Source organism: Glycine soja, chromosome 6 (assembly GCF_004193775.1).
Source record: "Glycine soja cultivar W05 chromosome 6, ASM419377v2, whole genome shotgun sequence".
NCBI classification, from domain to species: Eukaryota; Viridiplantae; Streptophyta; class Magnoliopsida; order Fabales; family Fabaceae; genus Glycine; species Glycine soja.
This window is the reverse complement of record NC_041007.1, coordinates 7,741,042-7,756,904: the sequence shown is the minus strand read 5'-3', so window position 1 is coordinate 7,756,904 and position 15,863 is coordinate 7,741,042. Positions and strand designations below refer to the sequence as shown.

Here is a 15,863-nt window from a genome sequence, read left to right as displayed (position 1 = left end):
ATGGTTTAACTTCCTCTGCTACGATGTGTACGAAATAGATCTCTCGAGGATTCGTTGCGTTTTGAATTTGAAGTTCCTCCTGATGGAAACATTAATGAGGATGATCATCAGCTATGGAGAATCTAGACCAATTTATAGTCAAAGATACTTTTGTTAGCAAGATTGAACTTTGTGCTACCATTCATGAAGTAGCAAATTTCCAGCCTGACACACGATGAGGTTATCATACCTGCTTGATTAATTGAATAAAAATGTAAAACTTTACATGTATAATTTTTTTCTCATATTTATAATAAATATATAAATTATATATCCCTTCATTTACTCCGATCACACCATCCAACTACACCTAGTGGAAATACTTAATATATATATATATTTTGAAGCAGAAATACTTTTATATAAAATCTCTCCTTTTTTACCTCAATTATTATTTCCGTTAACGAGAATAATAATAATGAGAAAAAAGAAGGAGATAAGTCAAAGGAAGCAAGGCGGCTACGGTATGCATAAAGTCTCTGACGGAACAAGAGCTTCACTACACAACTGAGCCCTTCCTCAACACGTCAAAAATTCATCTCATCTATCTGTAGATCGGAGAAACCAAAAAAAAAAAATGGAGTTCGACGAGAAGAAAGCAATGATCCGCGACGTGGCGTTACAAGTCGTTTTCATCTCGCTCACGATTTTCAGCTTCCTCTGGATGCACGGCATCCCTCAAAACCTCTACGCCAAGCTCCGCCACCGTCCCCCGAACCCACGGGCCGTGCAAGCCAAGCGCCATTTCGTCAAAGGCGCGCAGCTCCTCGCCCAAGCCAGAAGATCCAAAAGCGCTTCCTCCGCAACTTCCCTCGCCAAACAAGCCCTAGCCGAGGCCGAGAAGGCCATCGCGCTCGACCCCAAGGACGCCGCCTCGCACCTCCTCAAGTCCATGGCGCTCGACCTCCAGGGCTTCCGCACCAACGCGCTCGATGCGCTCGACGCCGCGTTGTCTCCACTCGCAGCGGGTTCGCTCGCGGAGGACGAGAGAGGTGACGCGCTTCTGAAGAGGGCGGAACTGAAGATCGCGATGAGCGAGCGGCGCGGCGTTGACTCGGTGCTGGCTGATTTGACCGAGTCGGTGAAGCTGAGTCCGCGAAACGCGAAGGCGTGGTGCATGTTGGGGGAAACCTACGAAGGGAACAAGATGGGAGAGGAAGCGAAGAAAGCTTATAAAGAGGCTTTGGAGTTGGAGCCACAGTTGAATGTGGCTCAAGAAGCGCTCAGCAGGTTGGGATCGTCGTAATTTGGTGTTGAGTGATGTGAGCTTTAAGATGTGATCGATCGCTTTGGTTATTGTATGTTTAATTTATAACTGTTGTTTCTAATCTTCGATTATGGAGAGTAATTGAATGTTAAGTTTGAGCAAGCAATAAAATGATTTTCGCCGAAGGATTTTAATTCTACGCTATCTTAAGATGCGAAATCTTAGAAATTGAAAGGGAACAAAATTTCTTACTTGGGGGACCTCCTTCTGCCAAAGATCTAAGAACCACAACCAGTGGATCATGCAGTCCTGCCTTTTATATAACACAAAATTTCTCTTTCTCTTTCAAAATGTAGTATTCCTTTTTCGCTTATGTTTTGTTTTCTTTTTGCCATGGATTTTTCATCTCACAAGTTGTGGTATGTAGAAAGAGAAAGAGAGGATTTCAAAAGAGTGTATATTCTGGATAAAGAGACTCTCTTAGTAACTGCAAAAGGGTGTGTGCTTTTGACTGAAGGAGGTCTCCCTCACTGACACCTTTGCTGAGGATTGGTTCCCTTTGTTTACAAGGCTCACTTTTTGCATGTTCTCTACTTTGGAGAGTGCCATTTTCTAGAACTTCATCAACTGTGACAATCCAACAACCTCCTTCAAATGTCAAGCCAGTTCTGCCCTCATCAAATCCACCAAGGATTCTATCAAACCGCAGCATTTTTCAGCTGTTAAGATTTTTTTTGCAGGTCTTAAGAAGATCAACTCTAAAAGGGATTGGATTTGTTTAAAAAATGACCGAGATTATTTGTGTGTGTTAATAAATTAGAGAGATTATTAGGGTGTAAATATGATTCCTAAACTTGTCTAGTTGTCTTCTCTATTTTAACAAGGCAACAAGTTACAATCACTGTTTCAAGCATGCAATGTTCAAAAATACAAGGTTAAGATCAAGGAAACATGAGAGAGATTGATTACACAAATGATACTTTTGTCCTTCACGAGAGAATGGACTACACCTTAATGTGTCAGTGCACCAGAATTTGAGAGAAATTCAAGCCTAACAAGGCTAATATCAAAGATCGGGTACATGTTTAAGACTTGTAAAATAAACTGCACCTTCTTCATGACTAAGGCGAAGCACTGAGATTTGAACAAGGAGCTTGTATAACTCATCAAGGACGTCATTTGGTATTTTGTATAGACAGTAAAATATGTTACCCACTTTTATTAGCACAATCCATAGTAGCAATCTAGGATCTTATGCCAGTTAGGACCAAATGATAAATGGGTTAAAAATGTCCTTTGTCAAGGACAAGTTTACCCAATGAATGAACAATCTTCTGGATGAGGAAGTATATTTTCACATTATACCGGTAAGATAAAACTGTATCCCTAAAAGCCAGGATAGGTCAAGATAATTCTTCATCATCTAGCCACTTGAGTGTTGGCAAAACTTTGACAAGAAATGACCTGAAGTTCTCATCAGCTACTGCATTCCCTGTTATGTTTAACTCTGTCAATGTCAAGCTTCCAAATATCAAGAAAGCTTCCCAAAATTTTGTGGCATTAATGCTGTCAGTGAGGATTTCAAAACGGTCCCAGGCAAATTCTTCAGCATGTGATACAGGAGAAGAGCATAAGTATCTCGTGGTGTCAATCGAGTGAGAGCCTAACTCATTGTATGAGATATTCAACACTTTAAGTGACTTAAGCAATCTGACAGGCTCCAAAGCAGTAAAACTACCAAATTTATTATGACTCAGGTTTAAGCAAGATAGAAGTTGCATGGCCTCCAACCCTGTCAAAAGATTCAGTATGAGACATTTGATTTCCATTTTTGGATACAACGTCAAAAGCTAAACTTTCCAAAAGAGATTAAAGATACAACCTAAGCTAGAGACAACCTTTCAGGATTCAGTTTCTCTGCATAACAACTTGAAAATCATGTTTGCTATAATTGGGTAAATATATATTGCAAGAAACAAAAAATATTCAAATCATTAACATTAATTTATTAAATTTTATTAAACTATTAACATCAGTAGTCCTGCTGAAGCTATATAGATTCAAAAGGCGGACAGCTTATGCTTCATTAGCATAGGAAAGAATTGGGGTTAGCTAAACATGGATAGAAACAGAAGGGAAGAAGACTAGTGGTTTGTTAATACAAGCAAAACATCCTGATAAGAAAGTTAAAAAGAAAATAGGAGAGCATAATATTATTCAGTTTAATTAAGAATAAGAAAAATTAAGGGTTCATGAATCTATGATACAGGATTAAGCACGATGACATACAAGAATACATGTTGCTGCACCCACTAAGAAGGAATAAGGATAGACTCTTGTATTTTAAGGGAGGGAAAAGCTAAGTTACTGTAAAATAATCAGATATGCAAGTTCTACCTTCAACGGATTGAAGTTCGTTGTGGCTAAGGTCTAGCATTTGCACCCACAATAAATTCTCAATGGATCCCATCCGTGACAATGATAGATTTCGTAATCGTAGACAGACATAACCAGTGATTGTTTCTGTTGCATCTTTATAGTAGTGGCAGTATGGTAGTAAAGAATCCCTAGTTGAAGTTATCTGCAGAATCATCAAAACATAAAAAGAGAAAAATGATTTATGGTGGAAGAAACAGAAAATTTGCACTAGTGTAATGCTAATAGCAAGTATAAAAATACACAAGCATGGCCAAATAAAAGCTTCCAAAGACTAGCACAATTTTATAGGAAAACCAGCATAATGGAAAAAAAAAACAATAGAAATTGGAAGATTCTTGTATTTTCTAAATGCCTTTTCTCCAGTCAACAGATTTGTCTACAAAGTGCAAGTTTGGTTCTGAAAATATTTTCAGCTTCCACTTTTTTCCCACACCTCAAATGGGAATCCAAGGAAATCCTTTTCAGTTAAACACAAATAAATACATTCTTAGTCATGTTTTCAGTTTTCAATTTGGAAACAGAAAAATAAACACGTTCATTCGAGAACAGATACAAGAATGAAAGGTCTTTTTATTCTAGCTGGCATCATATTATTTAATGTATGCTGATAGAGATATTCACATGAGTATTTGTCATCTTTATCAACAAAAGTGAATGGCAAACAGGATCATGTTACAATAGATATTTAATACTGAATTACCCGCTTTAGTGATATTAGACTATGCTCATCTTTGTAGTATAGATAATGTGTTGGATCCAACTTCATCAGATCAGTGTAAAGTTGAAGAACTTCTTCAGTGTTAGATTTTCTTCCATCATATTGAAATGATAACGAATCAAGAGCACTCAAAAGTCTTGCTAGTGTAAGCTTACCAATTTTACTACAAAAAGAAAAGGGCACACATTATTATCTAATAAAACAGGGACAAAAACATGGGAATAACTTTAAATCATAAGATTATCCATTTAAGAAATCAACCTTACCAGTCATACTCGAACAATAAGTCCCGAACTTTAGTTATTTCTTCACCAATTTCCTCAGTGCACCAATTGGAAGTTGTTGGAATATGGTGATTTTGATCAGCAGGAAGAATGGAATCTGATTCCTGAAAATGGTCAATTTTTTGGAAATTTGTATCCTTCCATGTAGTCCTTTTCCCACCCTGTCCTTCAGTAGGTTCACTAGATGCAGTCTGCACAAACACTTTACAGGAAATTTGGGAAGGATCATCAAAGTGATTTCCATTTGAAGATATAATACCCTTAGAATGTCCAATGTTGATCTCTACAGAGTAAGTTTTTGACGGTTGAAGCTCAAAATTTCCAAGGTTTAGATATACAACCCAAAACTGAGCAGTATTTGAATTGTTCATTGAAAGTGGTTTCCAAATAAGTTCCTCCTTTAAAAGTTCAGATTTAATAGCCACTGTGGATGAGTTTATTCCTTCTACGGCTTGATTGAAATAAAGAATGATTGGAAGTGTTCCAGGGTTTGATAGTGTACCATTCAGAAGAGACAAACCACAACCACGAAGATCATTGTCCCCAATTAGAGTTATATTAGATCCATGGGAAGGCCAAGATGAAACAAGTAGAGGAGCATCAATTTTCACTGTTTGTTCAATGAGCCAAAGATGATAAAACCAGCCACTCTGATCATCTGGATCGGTAAAAATAGCATTGTGGACATGCTCAAACTCCTCTTCCAAAACTTTTTCTTTAGGGAAATATCCTTCAGCCTTTCTTTTCAGCAAATTAGACAAAAGCACACTGAAAAATTCGCAATACAATATGTATTAATAAAATTAGTTAATCCGCCTTTCTTGGCCTTTTGCTTTAGATTAATAAATCATGAAGAGTCACATTTTACCCAATGAAACAAAGTCCTAAAGAATGGTGTTGGTTTGAACCCACCCAAAAAGAAACACTGAAGGAAAACCAAAAAGAAAAAAAGGGTTTCCCACTATTCTAATGAAGGGTAGTATTACTACCTGGTGCATACAGTTACACAAACTTTTTACAACAACATAAAAATATCTCTCATGTTCAAATGATAAAAGTCATTGCATCATGTATCATGATCATTTAAGATGTGGGAAATGGGAATGTTTATATTTCGATAGAACATGGCATGTAACCATATCAAGCACCAAAAGGGTGTCATTTTTAAAGTACATGCAATAATATACTTTCAGTTTGTTTATCCATATGAGAATCATGTAGAATGCTTCAAAGTAGAAGCTAATTGATTATTATTGGCAATACTGAAACAAATATTTGCCAAACAACGAGATGGGTGTAAACATGAAATCAAACCACCATTCTCGACCACAATTGATCAAGCATAGATACCAAAGGTACACCTCCAAGATTCACATTGAAAACATTTAAATATGTAAGGTTGATAGATGGCAATGCTTATTTCAAGAAAATAACATAATAATAAAACAAACATAAGTAGACAAATCAATCTTGACTACAAATATGTCAGCAAGATGCGCAATACAACAACACAACATCATTTCTAACATTGCAATTTCATGCCCTTTCAGAGACACATGCACACACAAGGAAAACAGTCTATGGTCGATTCACAAGTTCTGAAAAAACATATTTATGTAACTCAGGCAATAAAATGAGCAAAGCCATACCGAAAAGGTGCCAGAATGTCCCTTTGAATAAGTAAACTTCAAGCTAACTATACCAACCTACGATTGTGCCATGCAGAGTAATTACTGAAATTAGTCGCTATCACTTCCTCTGTGTATTTCAGCTCATCCTCATCTGATCGTTTCATCAGTTCAGCAACAAACCTGGAAGTAAAATCAACACAAAAAAAGGACACCAACTTAGCCAATTCGGTTTAAAGATTGAACTAGAGTTAAATACTGCACTGGAAACATGTGTTTATTTATTTATTTATAAATGCGAGATTTGATTTTTAACTGTAAAAAACACAGTGGTAAAAAAAACTCTCAATTTGCATAATTTTTTTTTCTCTGGTTGAAAAGAGGGATTAACCTTCGGTAATTCCAGGCATGAAAATTCCGAGGATCCATCTTCTGAAAACCATTCAGAAGGCGCATTTCGTTGTCTATGGACGAATGCCCCTTGTTGAGTACCCATTTTCTATGATGCCACGCGCCGTAAGACTTGAAATTCTTCCTCAACGCATTCTCCACCTAAATAAATAACCAAGCATAGTAATTCATTCAATTCATAGAAAAACAAAATCAAGTAATTATTTATTTTCCAAATTATATTGAATTAAATTAACCGACGAGAGTGAAAACGCACGAGTTTGAGCTCGTCATCGAAGATAGAGTGGGGATCGGAATCGGAGTTAGAGAGAAAATGTTGAACGGCGAGCTTTCTGTAATTCCAAGCTGTGTAGCACTCTGGATTCACTTCTAGAAGCTTCGCGCTCAAATCTAGCGCTTCCTTGCTATATCTGCAGCCAACCAGATTTGCGCAATTCTTGAATAAATCGAGAGAGAGAGAGAGAGAGAGAGAGAAGAAAGTTGAAGGAAGAAGAAGCAACATGTGATTGTGGTGATTGGCGAGGAACTGAGCTTGTACAGAACGAAGCTTCTCAGTTTTGGCTGCTGAAGCGGCTTCATCTTCTTGCTTCAACGCTTTGCGAGGCCGACCGTGCATTTTCAAACTTAATTCACACTACCACGCACAAGAGTGAATAGTGTGCTGAGATCACTTTAGTAGTTTCCAAAATCACTTTTTTTCCCCTAAAGAATAGATATTATTTGATGCGATTTATTTTTAAATATTTTTATTATAAAAGTAAAATTAATAGTTAAACTCTATAAAAAAAATATCCAACACCAAAATTGTTTGAAATTATTTCAATAAAAACCAATTTTGCACACAAAATTAGCTCTTATTATGGATAGTCAAATTATATCAAAATTGAACCTAATCCACATGATCAAATTATAAAGATAAATATCATGGAAAAATTGAGAATCCTAATTGAATCAACTCTTTAACATGGAAGGGAACAAGAAAAATTATCTTAAGGATACTTCAATGTAATTCTAAAAAATCTAACATGAAACCAAACAACAAACTCATTAGTAATTAACAATTTTTTAATAAATAAAATGTTAAATCAAAAGAACATTTTTATTCAAATATATGAAATAATAATGTTATTTATTACTTCTATTTTTCTTATTCCCCTAAAGCCATTTTGGGACACCACCAAAGGCGTAGATATAAATCAATTGATTAATTGACTAAGTTTAGGACTGAGTTATTTCGTCCCGCCAATCGTCACATTGTTAATTGTTTAGACATTACCCTTAACTTCTATTAACTTCATATAATAGATTTTTCACACATGAACAACAATTATTATTATCTTATACATTCTGTACTATTATTATCATATACATTCTGTTCTGTAAACAATTAAGAGTTAAGTCGTCAAGTTTTTTAAAAAAAAATACACATGTGTGAATTATCTTTGTAAGACTAAATCTATTATAGTTCTCATCTATTTTTATTCACCCTATTTCTATCTCGGATCTGCTCAAAGACCTACAAGTTTTGGTAAATATCTAATGCCTTACCCGACAGGAGAAGTGATTTTTGGGGGCATTTTTCCTCATCCTACCAAACACACCGTTAAAGTTCTCAACTTCGAATACATGCATTGATTCTTATGAAACACGTTTCAAATGTAACGTTAAACTCTGAAAGGAAACAGCGTTTTTAATATAAACTCAAACCCGTCCAAATCCATGTCCCATGTCGCGGACAAATGGAGCAGATAACTCAAAATATACTAATACAACATAAATAAATGGTGTTAAAACACCCTCATCAGTTAAACGATAAAAATTATCAACATGCTATGAGAATCATCACATCCTGTATTTTACTTTCCTAATTGAGTGACACCCAACAAAGAAAAACAGTTGGAAGCCTCAAGGTTCCTAACACTAATAAATGACTGCCATTGCTTGAATCTTACCTTCCAATTTAAATAATTCAATAAGCCTCAACCCCCCACAACACAATGGTCAGAAACCATTTCTCCATTGTATTGCTGTTTGTTCACCTCCACACCTGTTTCCGGTATGCCTCCATTTGACACAGAAGATAGTTCTGTAACAACAGTCACAAGATTGTTCTCCTTGGAATATAATTCTGTTGACTTCCCATTCTCAAAAATTCCTTCCTGGCTATTGACAGCAAGAGAACTCTCCCCAGCCAATGTTTCTTTCTCTTGATAATTAACTGATACTCCATTCTCAAAATTGTTGGTGGCTTCTGAAGTGAATGTTTCGGATTTCTTTTCAAGGATGCCAGATTCACCATTAACACTTGCATGTGTTTCTACCTCATGATTGATATTTGCTCCAATGCCCAAGTTTTCAGTATGAATTTGGCCCATCTTGTCTCTAGAGGGTTTCCTCTTGGAAGACTTCCTCTTAAACCGCGCTTTCTTAGGCTTTGGGGGATTTGAATTCTCATCAGCTATGGCAACAGATTCTGTTGCCCTTTTTCTGCATGGAAGGACTGTCAACTGTGGATGGCCAACCTGGTCTTGGGAAGCTTGCGATGCACTTGACTGGATAGCTAATAAAGCAGTTCTGGCAGCTTTTATCTCTGCTTCCTTCTTTGTTTTTGCTGCTCCCCCAATATATAGAATCCCCCCAATGTCAACCGTACATGAAAATACTGATGCCCGGCCTGGTGTTTCATCCTTCTTGCACTGATACATAGGCATTGCATAGTTCATTTTCTGAGCATATTCCTGAAGTAAATTCTTGCATAATCCTGTTTCATGCTGGAAGAAACACTACTAACATGGTCAGAGGCAGCAAATATTTAATAACTTGTACAGCTGAAAGAGACTACAATGCTGAAATAAAAGTCTCACATGTCTGAGAGACAATACAATCACGAATGCCTAAGATAAATTGTTCAACAAAGCTATAAGCTCTCAAACATTAAATCTGAAAACTAAGCATATTTCAAGAACTAAATAATGACTAAGGTGGGTGAAAATGTAATCTGCAAAATTTAGTTCTGCGTGGCCAAAAAAGTTACCCAGGAATTGGTGGTTGTTGGATACAATGAAGTGGCAGTGATCAATCATCCATCCAAGAGTAAATAAGCATTCAACTATTCAAGTCATACATTATGGCAAAACAAATGTGGTTATCTACAATTTTCCATGTACAAAACATGCAGCAATTATATTTCTGCTCATAGTCAAAATGGACAAAAACAAGGTTGGTGATGAGTGGCAAGTAGTATGGATGGTCAACTTGGGTTGAGCAAAAACATGAACAAAGTGTTGAAGTTTTTGTTTTCAACCAACTACCCTTCTCTACCATTCCCTTGCACAAAATTATTACGGGGTTAAAGGATGAGGATAATTCCTGTATGAGTGAGAAAGAACAATAGGACTTCAACTACAGTGGGACAAAACTTTAAATCCCAGGGCAGGCAATGCTTCAGCCTTCAAACTGACATTTTCTTTTCACAAAAATCCATGCATTCCAAGTAATTATTCCAACAGTATAAAGAACTAAAAAGTACAGGATTATAAACAAAAACCGGAAAGCAAACAGAAGTATTCATCAGATGAAAATTTAAGACAAAGATCTCCAATATAATGGTAGAAACTCTATTAATAAGACATGGTTATCAATCTCAGATTGGCAGTGTGTAGCAGCCAACATTGAAAATGCTATAGTGAGAAGTGGGATGACTGCTATTATAAATATTATGCAAACTAAATATTTTATACCACACAAATACTAAGAAAACCATAGTTAAAGAAATTCATGATGAACAATAACTAATTAGTCACAGCTTACACATACAGTAACTATCAATCTAGGAGCAGAAAAAAACATAGTAGTGAAGTAAAAAATGAAAGATGGTTGTGAAATTAATAAACTTCGTACCCCATTGCCCGGAGGCTCTTCGCTATGCGAAGGTATGGGGGAGGGATGTTGTACGCAGTCTTACCCTTCGCTATGTGAAATTAATAAAAAAGAAAATAATAAATTAGATCAAATTAGTAGACTGTGAACTTGTAACAGAGATGGGAAAAAATAGTCTTGTAAAGTGTGAAGAAATGAAGTTCAAAACAGGGGTAACTTTTTGCAGAATGGTCAAGGAAGAAGGGTTTCAAATCCTATTATGTTTTTTGACAACACGGTTTCAACTTTCAAGGGTAAAAAAGAGGTTTTGAAACCCATATCATGGTAATGCCGCTATAGCATGTGAAAAGCAGCAACTGTGGCTTCAACGGCTGCTATTGGAAACCACTCCTATATTTCAATCCCATAGCAGGCCGGGGCCAGTCCATTCTGCTGCTCCACTATAGTGCACTATTGACTACTAGAGAAGAGGAGCAGCAAAAGGGTGCAAAGTACAAACAAACGAAGGAAAAGAAGCATTAAAAAAAATCAACTACTCCCAAACCGTGCAAACAACAAAAAAAGTTTATACTCGGTAAAGACTACTTACAACAGGTTGAGTGATGGATTGATTAACTAAATTAGATTTGATCAACTCCACCAAAGCAACTTCGGCGGCCGACTGCTCTGCTGCCTTGCGGTTGAAAAATCCAGGCAAAGAATCATACCGAACGTCGTTCACTATCACTGTTGACCTGAAAGAAGGTTCATGGGAAGGCCCTTCCTTAATAGTTTCATAGACAGGCGTGGGCAGCCCCGCCTTCTGTGCATACTCCTGCAATCGGCTCTTGAACACATAGCAATTTGAAACACCTGACAAAACATACATATAAAAAAAAAACATGTAAAATTGTAAATAATTAGAGCATAAAGCAATATCTCAAAGACTCACTCGAACTATATAAGTAGCGTGACAAATAAGCCTGACCTAATCTATATTCAATTCCATGTTTACCCTATCTTTGATTTATCTAGTAACCAATATCATCAAGAAAGGAATCAAATTTCTCCCGGTCCAAATCAATTGAAACCTTTGGACGAAACCTAATAGTCCACTTATTCCTTCTCAAATTCTCTTTCTTGGGCATAAAACACATTTCTCTTCAACTTACATTTACATTTTTAAAATCTCCCTCCCTCATCCAAAACAATAAAACAATTCAGAAAACGCATTCAAGATTCACTTCAAAGAACACAGAAGCGAGAAATCAATGACAGAATACATACTCTGGAAGTCTTCGTTGGTGGGCATAGCCTCGACGGTGACGGTTTGAGAAGAATCGAGTGAGTGAGTGTTTCTGAGACTTATTAAACAAGTTCGGTGTATTTGATTGATGGTGTGAATGAGTTTTTATACGGTGTGAGAAGAGAAGAGAGAGTTGGCGTGTACTACTGTGGAAGCAATGCCGGAATCTGCGCCGCTCTCGTTCGTTCTATTTAAAGTGGATGGGACGCGTTTCTTTCGGGTGGGGTGCATAGTACCCGATAAAAGGCCCATTCATCAGGTCCATCTGATACAATTCCTCGCTTGTTCATCTTCTTTTCTGCTTCATCATACGGTCCATACTTTAACAACAGGAGTTCTAACTGTTACTACTTATTAGTACTTAACACACTCACACTACTCTCACTACGAACACTTTTTTTTTCTCTCACTACGAACACTTTTTTTTTCATAAAAAAAATAAAATAGTCTAACTTAATATTTCTAATTCACACTTTTTTTATTAGTTAGAATTTTGAAATAATAAAAATTATGAAATCGTTAATAAACTTCATTAAATAAAGAACAAGTTCCACATAATAATATTATGGTTTTCAATCATTTTCCGACAATAATTAAAAATATGTTAAAAGAAATTATGTTGATGATGAAAAAGTTTTAGAGTATGAGTCTCATTAGCATGTGATTACAGTCTCAAGTCAGGCTATAGAGGCAAAAACATCTCTGTAATATATTCCTTCCTTTTGCATGAAACCCTTAGCTACCAATCTGACTTTATATTTTGCAACTGTTCCATCTGATTTGAGTTTAACCTTAAAAATCCACTTGACACCAATAAGAGTCTTGTTCTGAGGTAATTCTACCATTTTCCAGGTTTGGTTTTTCTCGATACTCCTTAATTCTTCTTCCATGGCTGATCTTCATACCTCACTTACAATAGCTTCATCAAGATCAATAGGTTTCGCATCGGCCATGAGTGCAAGGTGTTGAACCAATTCACCATCACTAGAAATGGCATTATTAAGATAGAGTTGATAATCTGAGAGTTTTGAGGGAAAATTTTTGTTTCTTTTAGGTTTGTTGTTTACAATCTACTGCTTAGTATTCAATGTACCCTATGTGGCTTCTTTTCCTAAGTCAATTTCTTCCCAATCAAGCTGCAATCTTGAAATTGTTTCATTTATGGCCTGTAGTTCACTCCATGATTTTGATTCATCAAAATAAACATCTCTGCCAAAGAGAACTTCTCTAGTCTTGGGATTGTACAGCTTGTACGAGCCTGTAGAGTTATAGCATACAAAGATCATTGGTTTACTTTTATCATCAGGTTTTTTTCTCTTTTGTTTTGGAACGTGTCTGTAACACAATGAACCAAAGATTCTGAAATGTTAGACTGAGGGCTTGCTGCTAGACCATGCTTCTTCTGGAACCACTGAGTTCAGTCTCTTGGTGGGACATCTATTAAGGACATGGGCAACAGTCATGGCTGCTTCTCCCCAGAAGCTGTGGAGGAGATTTTTCTGTTTAAGCATACACCTTACCATGTTCAATATAATCCTATTTCTTTTTTCCACTATTCCATTATGTTGGGGAGTGTAGGGGGCAGTAACCTCATGCACAATTCCATGCTCCTTGCAAAAATCTTTTAGCTCACTAGAAGTGAATTCTCCTCCTCCATCAGTCCTCAAAGTCTTCATGCACTTTCCTGATTGCTTTTCTACTAATGCCTTGAATCCCTTAAAGGTATTGAACACTTCACTCTTGACCTTAATCAAGTAAAGCCATAGATTTTTGCTAAAGTCATTCACAAATGAAACAAAATAGTTGTTTCCTCCTAAAGATGGAACATCAAATGATCCACAAACATCAAAGTATATAATGTGTAGAAAATCATTAGCCTTGGACATGGTGTATGAGCTAAAAGATGTTCTGGGTTGCTTGCTGATCAGACAATTGTCACACACTTTCTTTGGAATCACAATTGAGGAGAGACCAATTACCATGTTTTTTGATCTCGATAGGCTTAAATCTTTAAAATTCAAGTGGCCTAGCCTTAGATGCTATAACCATGAGTCATCAGACAATGTAACAATAGAGAAGCATTGAGGTTCAATAGTATTCATATTTACCTTAAACGTTCTATTTTTGGCTAATGGGGCTTTCATAATCATTTCTTTTGCTGTATCATAGACTTCCAATGATCCATTACTCATTTTCATTGAAAATCCCTTCTCTAGGAGCTGACCCATACTTATCAGGTTACTCTTCATCCCAGGAACATAAAGTACATTTGTGATCATTGCTTGTCTTCCATCTAGTCTTCTAATAGCCACATTCCCTACTCCTTCAGCTTGTATAACTCTATTGTCTGCAAACCTTACTTTACTCTTCTTCATTGCATCAAAATTAACAAGTCAATCCTTATGTCCAGTCATATGGTTTAAGCATCCAGAATCTATGTACTAGGTTTCATTATTATGAGATTTTGAATTGGTAATCATCATCAACATCAAGGGTTGTTCTTCAAAGTTTGCTCCATTCTCTTCTTTGGCCATATGTGCTTCATAATCACTGTGTGATTGATTCCCTCTATGATCTATGCTACTTGGTGCGGCTACACACTCTGTTGAAAAATGTCCAATTCGATTGCAATTGAAACATTTGATTATTTTTCCGTCAATCGTCTTTTTCTTTTCTTTTTCTCTCTAGTTACTAAAATTCCCTTTTCTATTAGAGCTTTATGGTTGATCTTCTTCATTCTTTCCTTGTTCTTGATTTTGTGTGTTTCTTTTAAAGTCATTTCTGAAAATTTTCCCACGTCCACGGCCTCTAAAATTACCTTTGGAATTATTGCCTACTCTCTCTTTGATGTATGAGCCTGCAATGCCTGATGATCCTCTGGCTTCTCTACTTTTCTTTCAATGAATCTTTGTTCATGTGCTTCAAGAGAACCTTGAAGTTCTTCTACTGTTATTTCCCCAAGTTTCTTGGATTCTTCAATGGCTACGACAATGTGGTCGAACTTGGGATTAAGAGTTCTCAGGATCTTTTCTATAATTGTTTGGTTTGAAATCTTTTCACCACAGTTCTTCATAGCATTTGTGAGAGTGATGACTCTATTGAAGAAATCAACTATCTTTTCATTGTTCTCCATCTGCATCAATTCATATTGACAACTCATCGTTTCTAGTTTCACCTTCTTCAATTGTTCTACACGCTCATTACATTTCTCCAAGATCTTCCATGTTTCTCGTGAAGTTACAGCGCCTACAATCTTCTCAAAGTATGCATCATCTACACATTGATGAATCAAGACTGTAGCTTTACAGTATTTCTTCTTGTTTTATCTGTAAAGGGCTTTTTGTGCTTCTGTAAAGCCTTCAATGATTGTGGGATAACCTTCCTCAACAATTTCAGCCACTTATTGATAACCCAAAATTGTCTTCATCTGTACACACCATCGATCTCAGTTCTTGCCATTGAGGATGGAAGATTTGCAGAAAAATTTGCACTAGTTGATCCCATTTCTTTTGTCCCTTAACCGAGAACTTGCTCTGATACCACTATGTTAGAGAGAAAGAAGAATGCAACAGAGAAGGATGCAAAAAAGAAATTGTTTTTTGTATTTTGATGAACAGTACTTATACAATATTGATAACTATCTATTTATAACAATAAATTTTTCGTAAAAATAGAAAAAATACAAGTTGTTCTCATTTTCTAATTATAATAGAAAAAATACAAGTTGTTCTCATTTTCTAATTATAACCGTACTCTACATTTAACCCTTTAACTATTTGAATCACTTTCTAACATAGTATCAGTCAATCTCTACATCACACATATGGAATATATAGTTTGTTTCCATCCGCATTTAAAATTCACATATATGATAATTTTCGCATCAAATAAACAAAATCACATAGAAACTAGTTATTGTAACTTGAGACAAATAATCAATTAATTTTATGTGTATCCAACCATCTTATTATAT

General features: G+C 36.1%; 3 protein-coding genes across 4 annotated transcripts; 1 reads left to right on the top strand and 2 right to left on the bottom strand.

Annotated features, from left to right (window-relative positions):
- Positions 1 to 475: 475 nt before the first annotated feature.
- On the top strand, positions 476 to 1,443 carry LOC114415267. Its single transcript, XM_028379871.1, has one exon. It carries the CDS (start codon positions 617 to 619, stop codon positions 1,283 to 1,285), a length of 669 nt encoding a protein of 222 aa, XP_028235672.1. The 5' UTR covers positions 476 to 616; the 3' UTR covers positions 1,286 to 1,443.
- Positions 1,444 to 2,088: 645 nt separating this feature from the next.
- Positions 2,089 to 7,384, bottom strand: LOC114415266 (geranylgeranyl transferase type-2 subunit alpha 1-like). Its single transcript, XM_028379870.1, has 8 exons — positions 7,227 to 7,384; positions 6,983 to 7,136; positions 6,707 to 6,867; positions 6,394 to 6,498; positions 4,670 to 5,455; positions 4,386 to 4,566; positions 3,644 to 3,827; positions 2,089 to 3,038 (listed from the first exon to the last, which is right to left on the bottom strand). Exons 1-8 carry the CDS (start codon positions 7,340 to 7,342, stop codon positions 2,650 to 2,652), a joined length of 2,076 nt encoding a protein of 691 aa, XP_028235671.1. The 5' UTR covers positions 7,343 to 7,384; the 3' UTR covers positions 2,089 to 2,649.
- Positions 7,385 to 8,376: 992 nt separating this feature from the next.
- LOC114415265 (double-stranded RNA-binding protein 1-like) lies at positions 8,377 to 12,066 on the bottom strand. Of its 2 annotated transcripts, none has more exons than XM_028379868.1 (3): positions 11,872 to 12,066; positions 11,195 to 11,457; positions 8,377 to 9,509 (listed from the first exon to the last, which is right to left on the bottom strand). In XM_028379868.1, exons 1-3 carry the CDS (start codon positions 11,894 to 11,896, stop codon positions 8,706 to 8,708), a joined length of 1,092 nt encoding a protein of 363 aa, XP_028235669.1. In that variant the 5' UTR covers positions 11,897 to 12,066; the 3' UTR covers positions 8,377 to 8,705. The 2 variants fall into 2 exon arrangements, with proteins under 2 accessions (XP_028235669.1, XP_028235670.1); XM_028379869.1 differs by having other exon boundaries at positions 8,377 to 9,497; positions 11,872 to 12,065.
- Between the last annotated feature and the right edge of the window lie 3,797 nt (positions 12,067 to 15,863).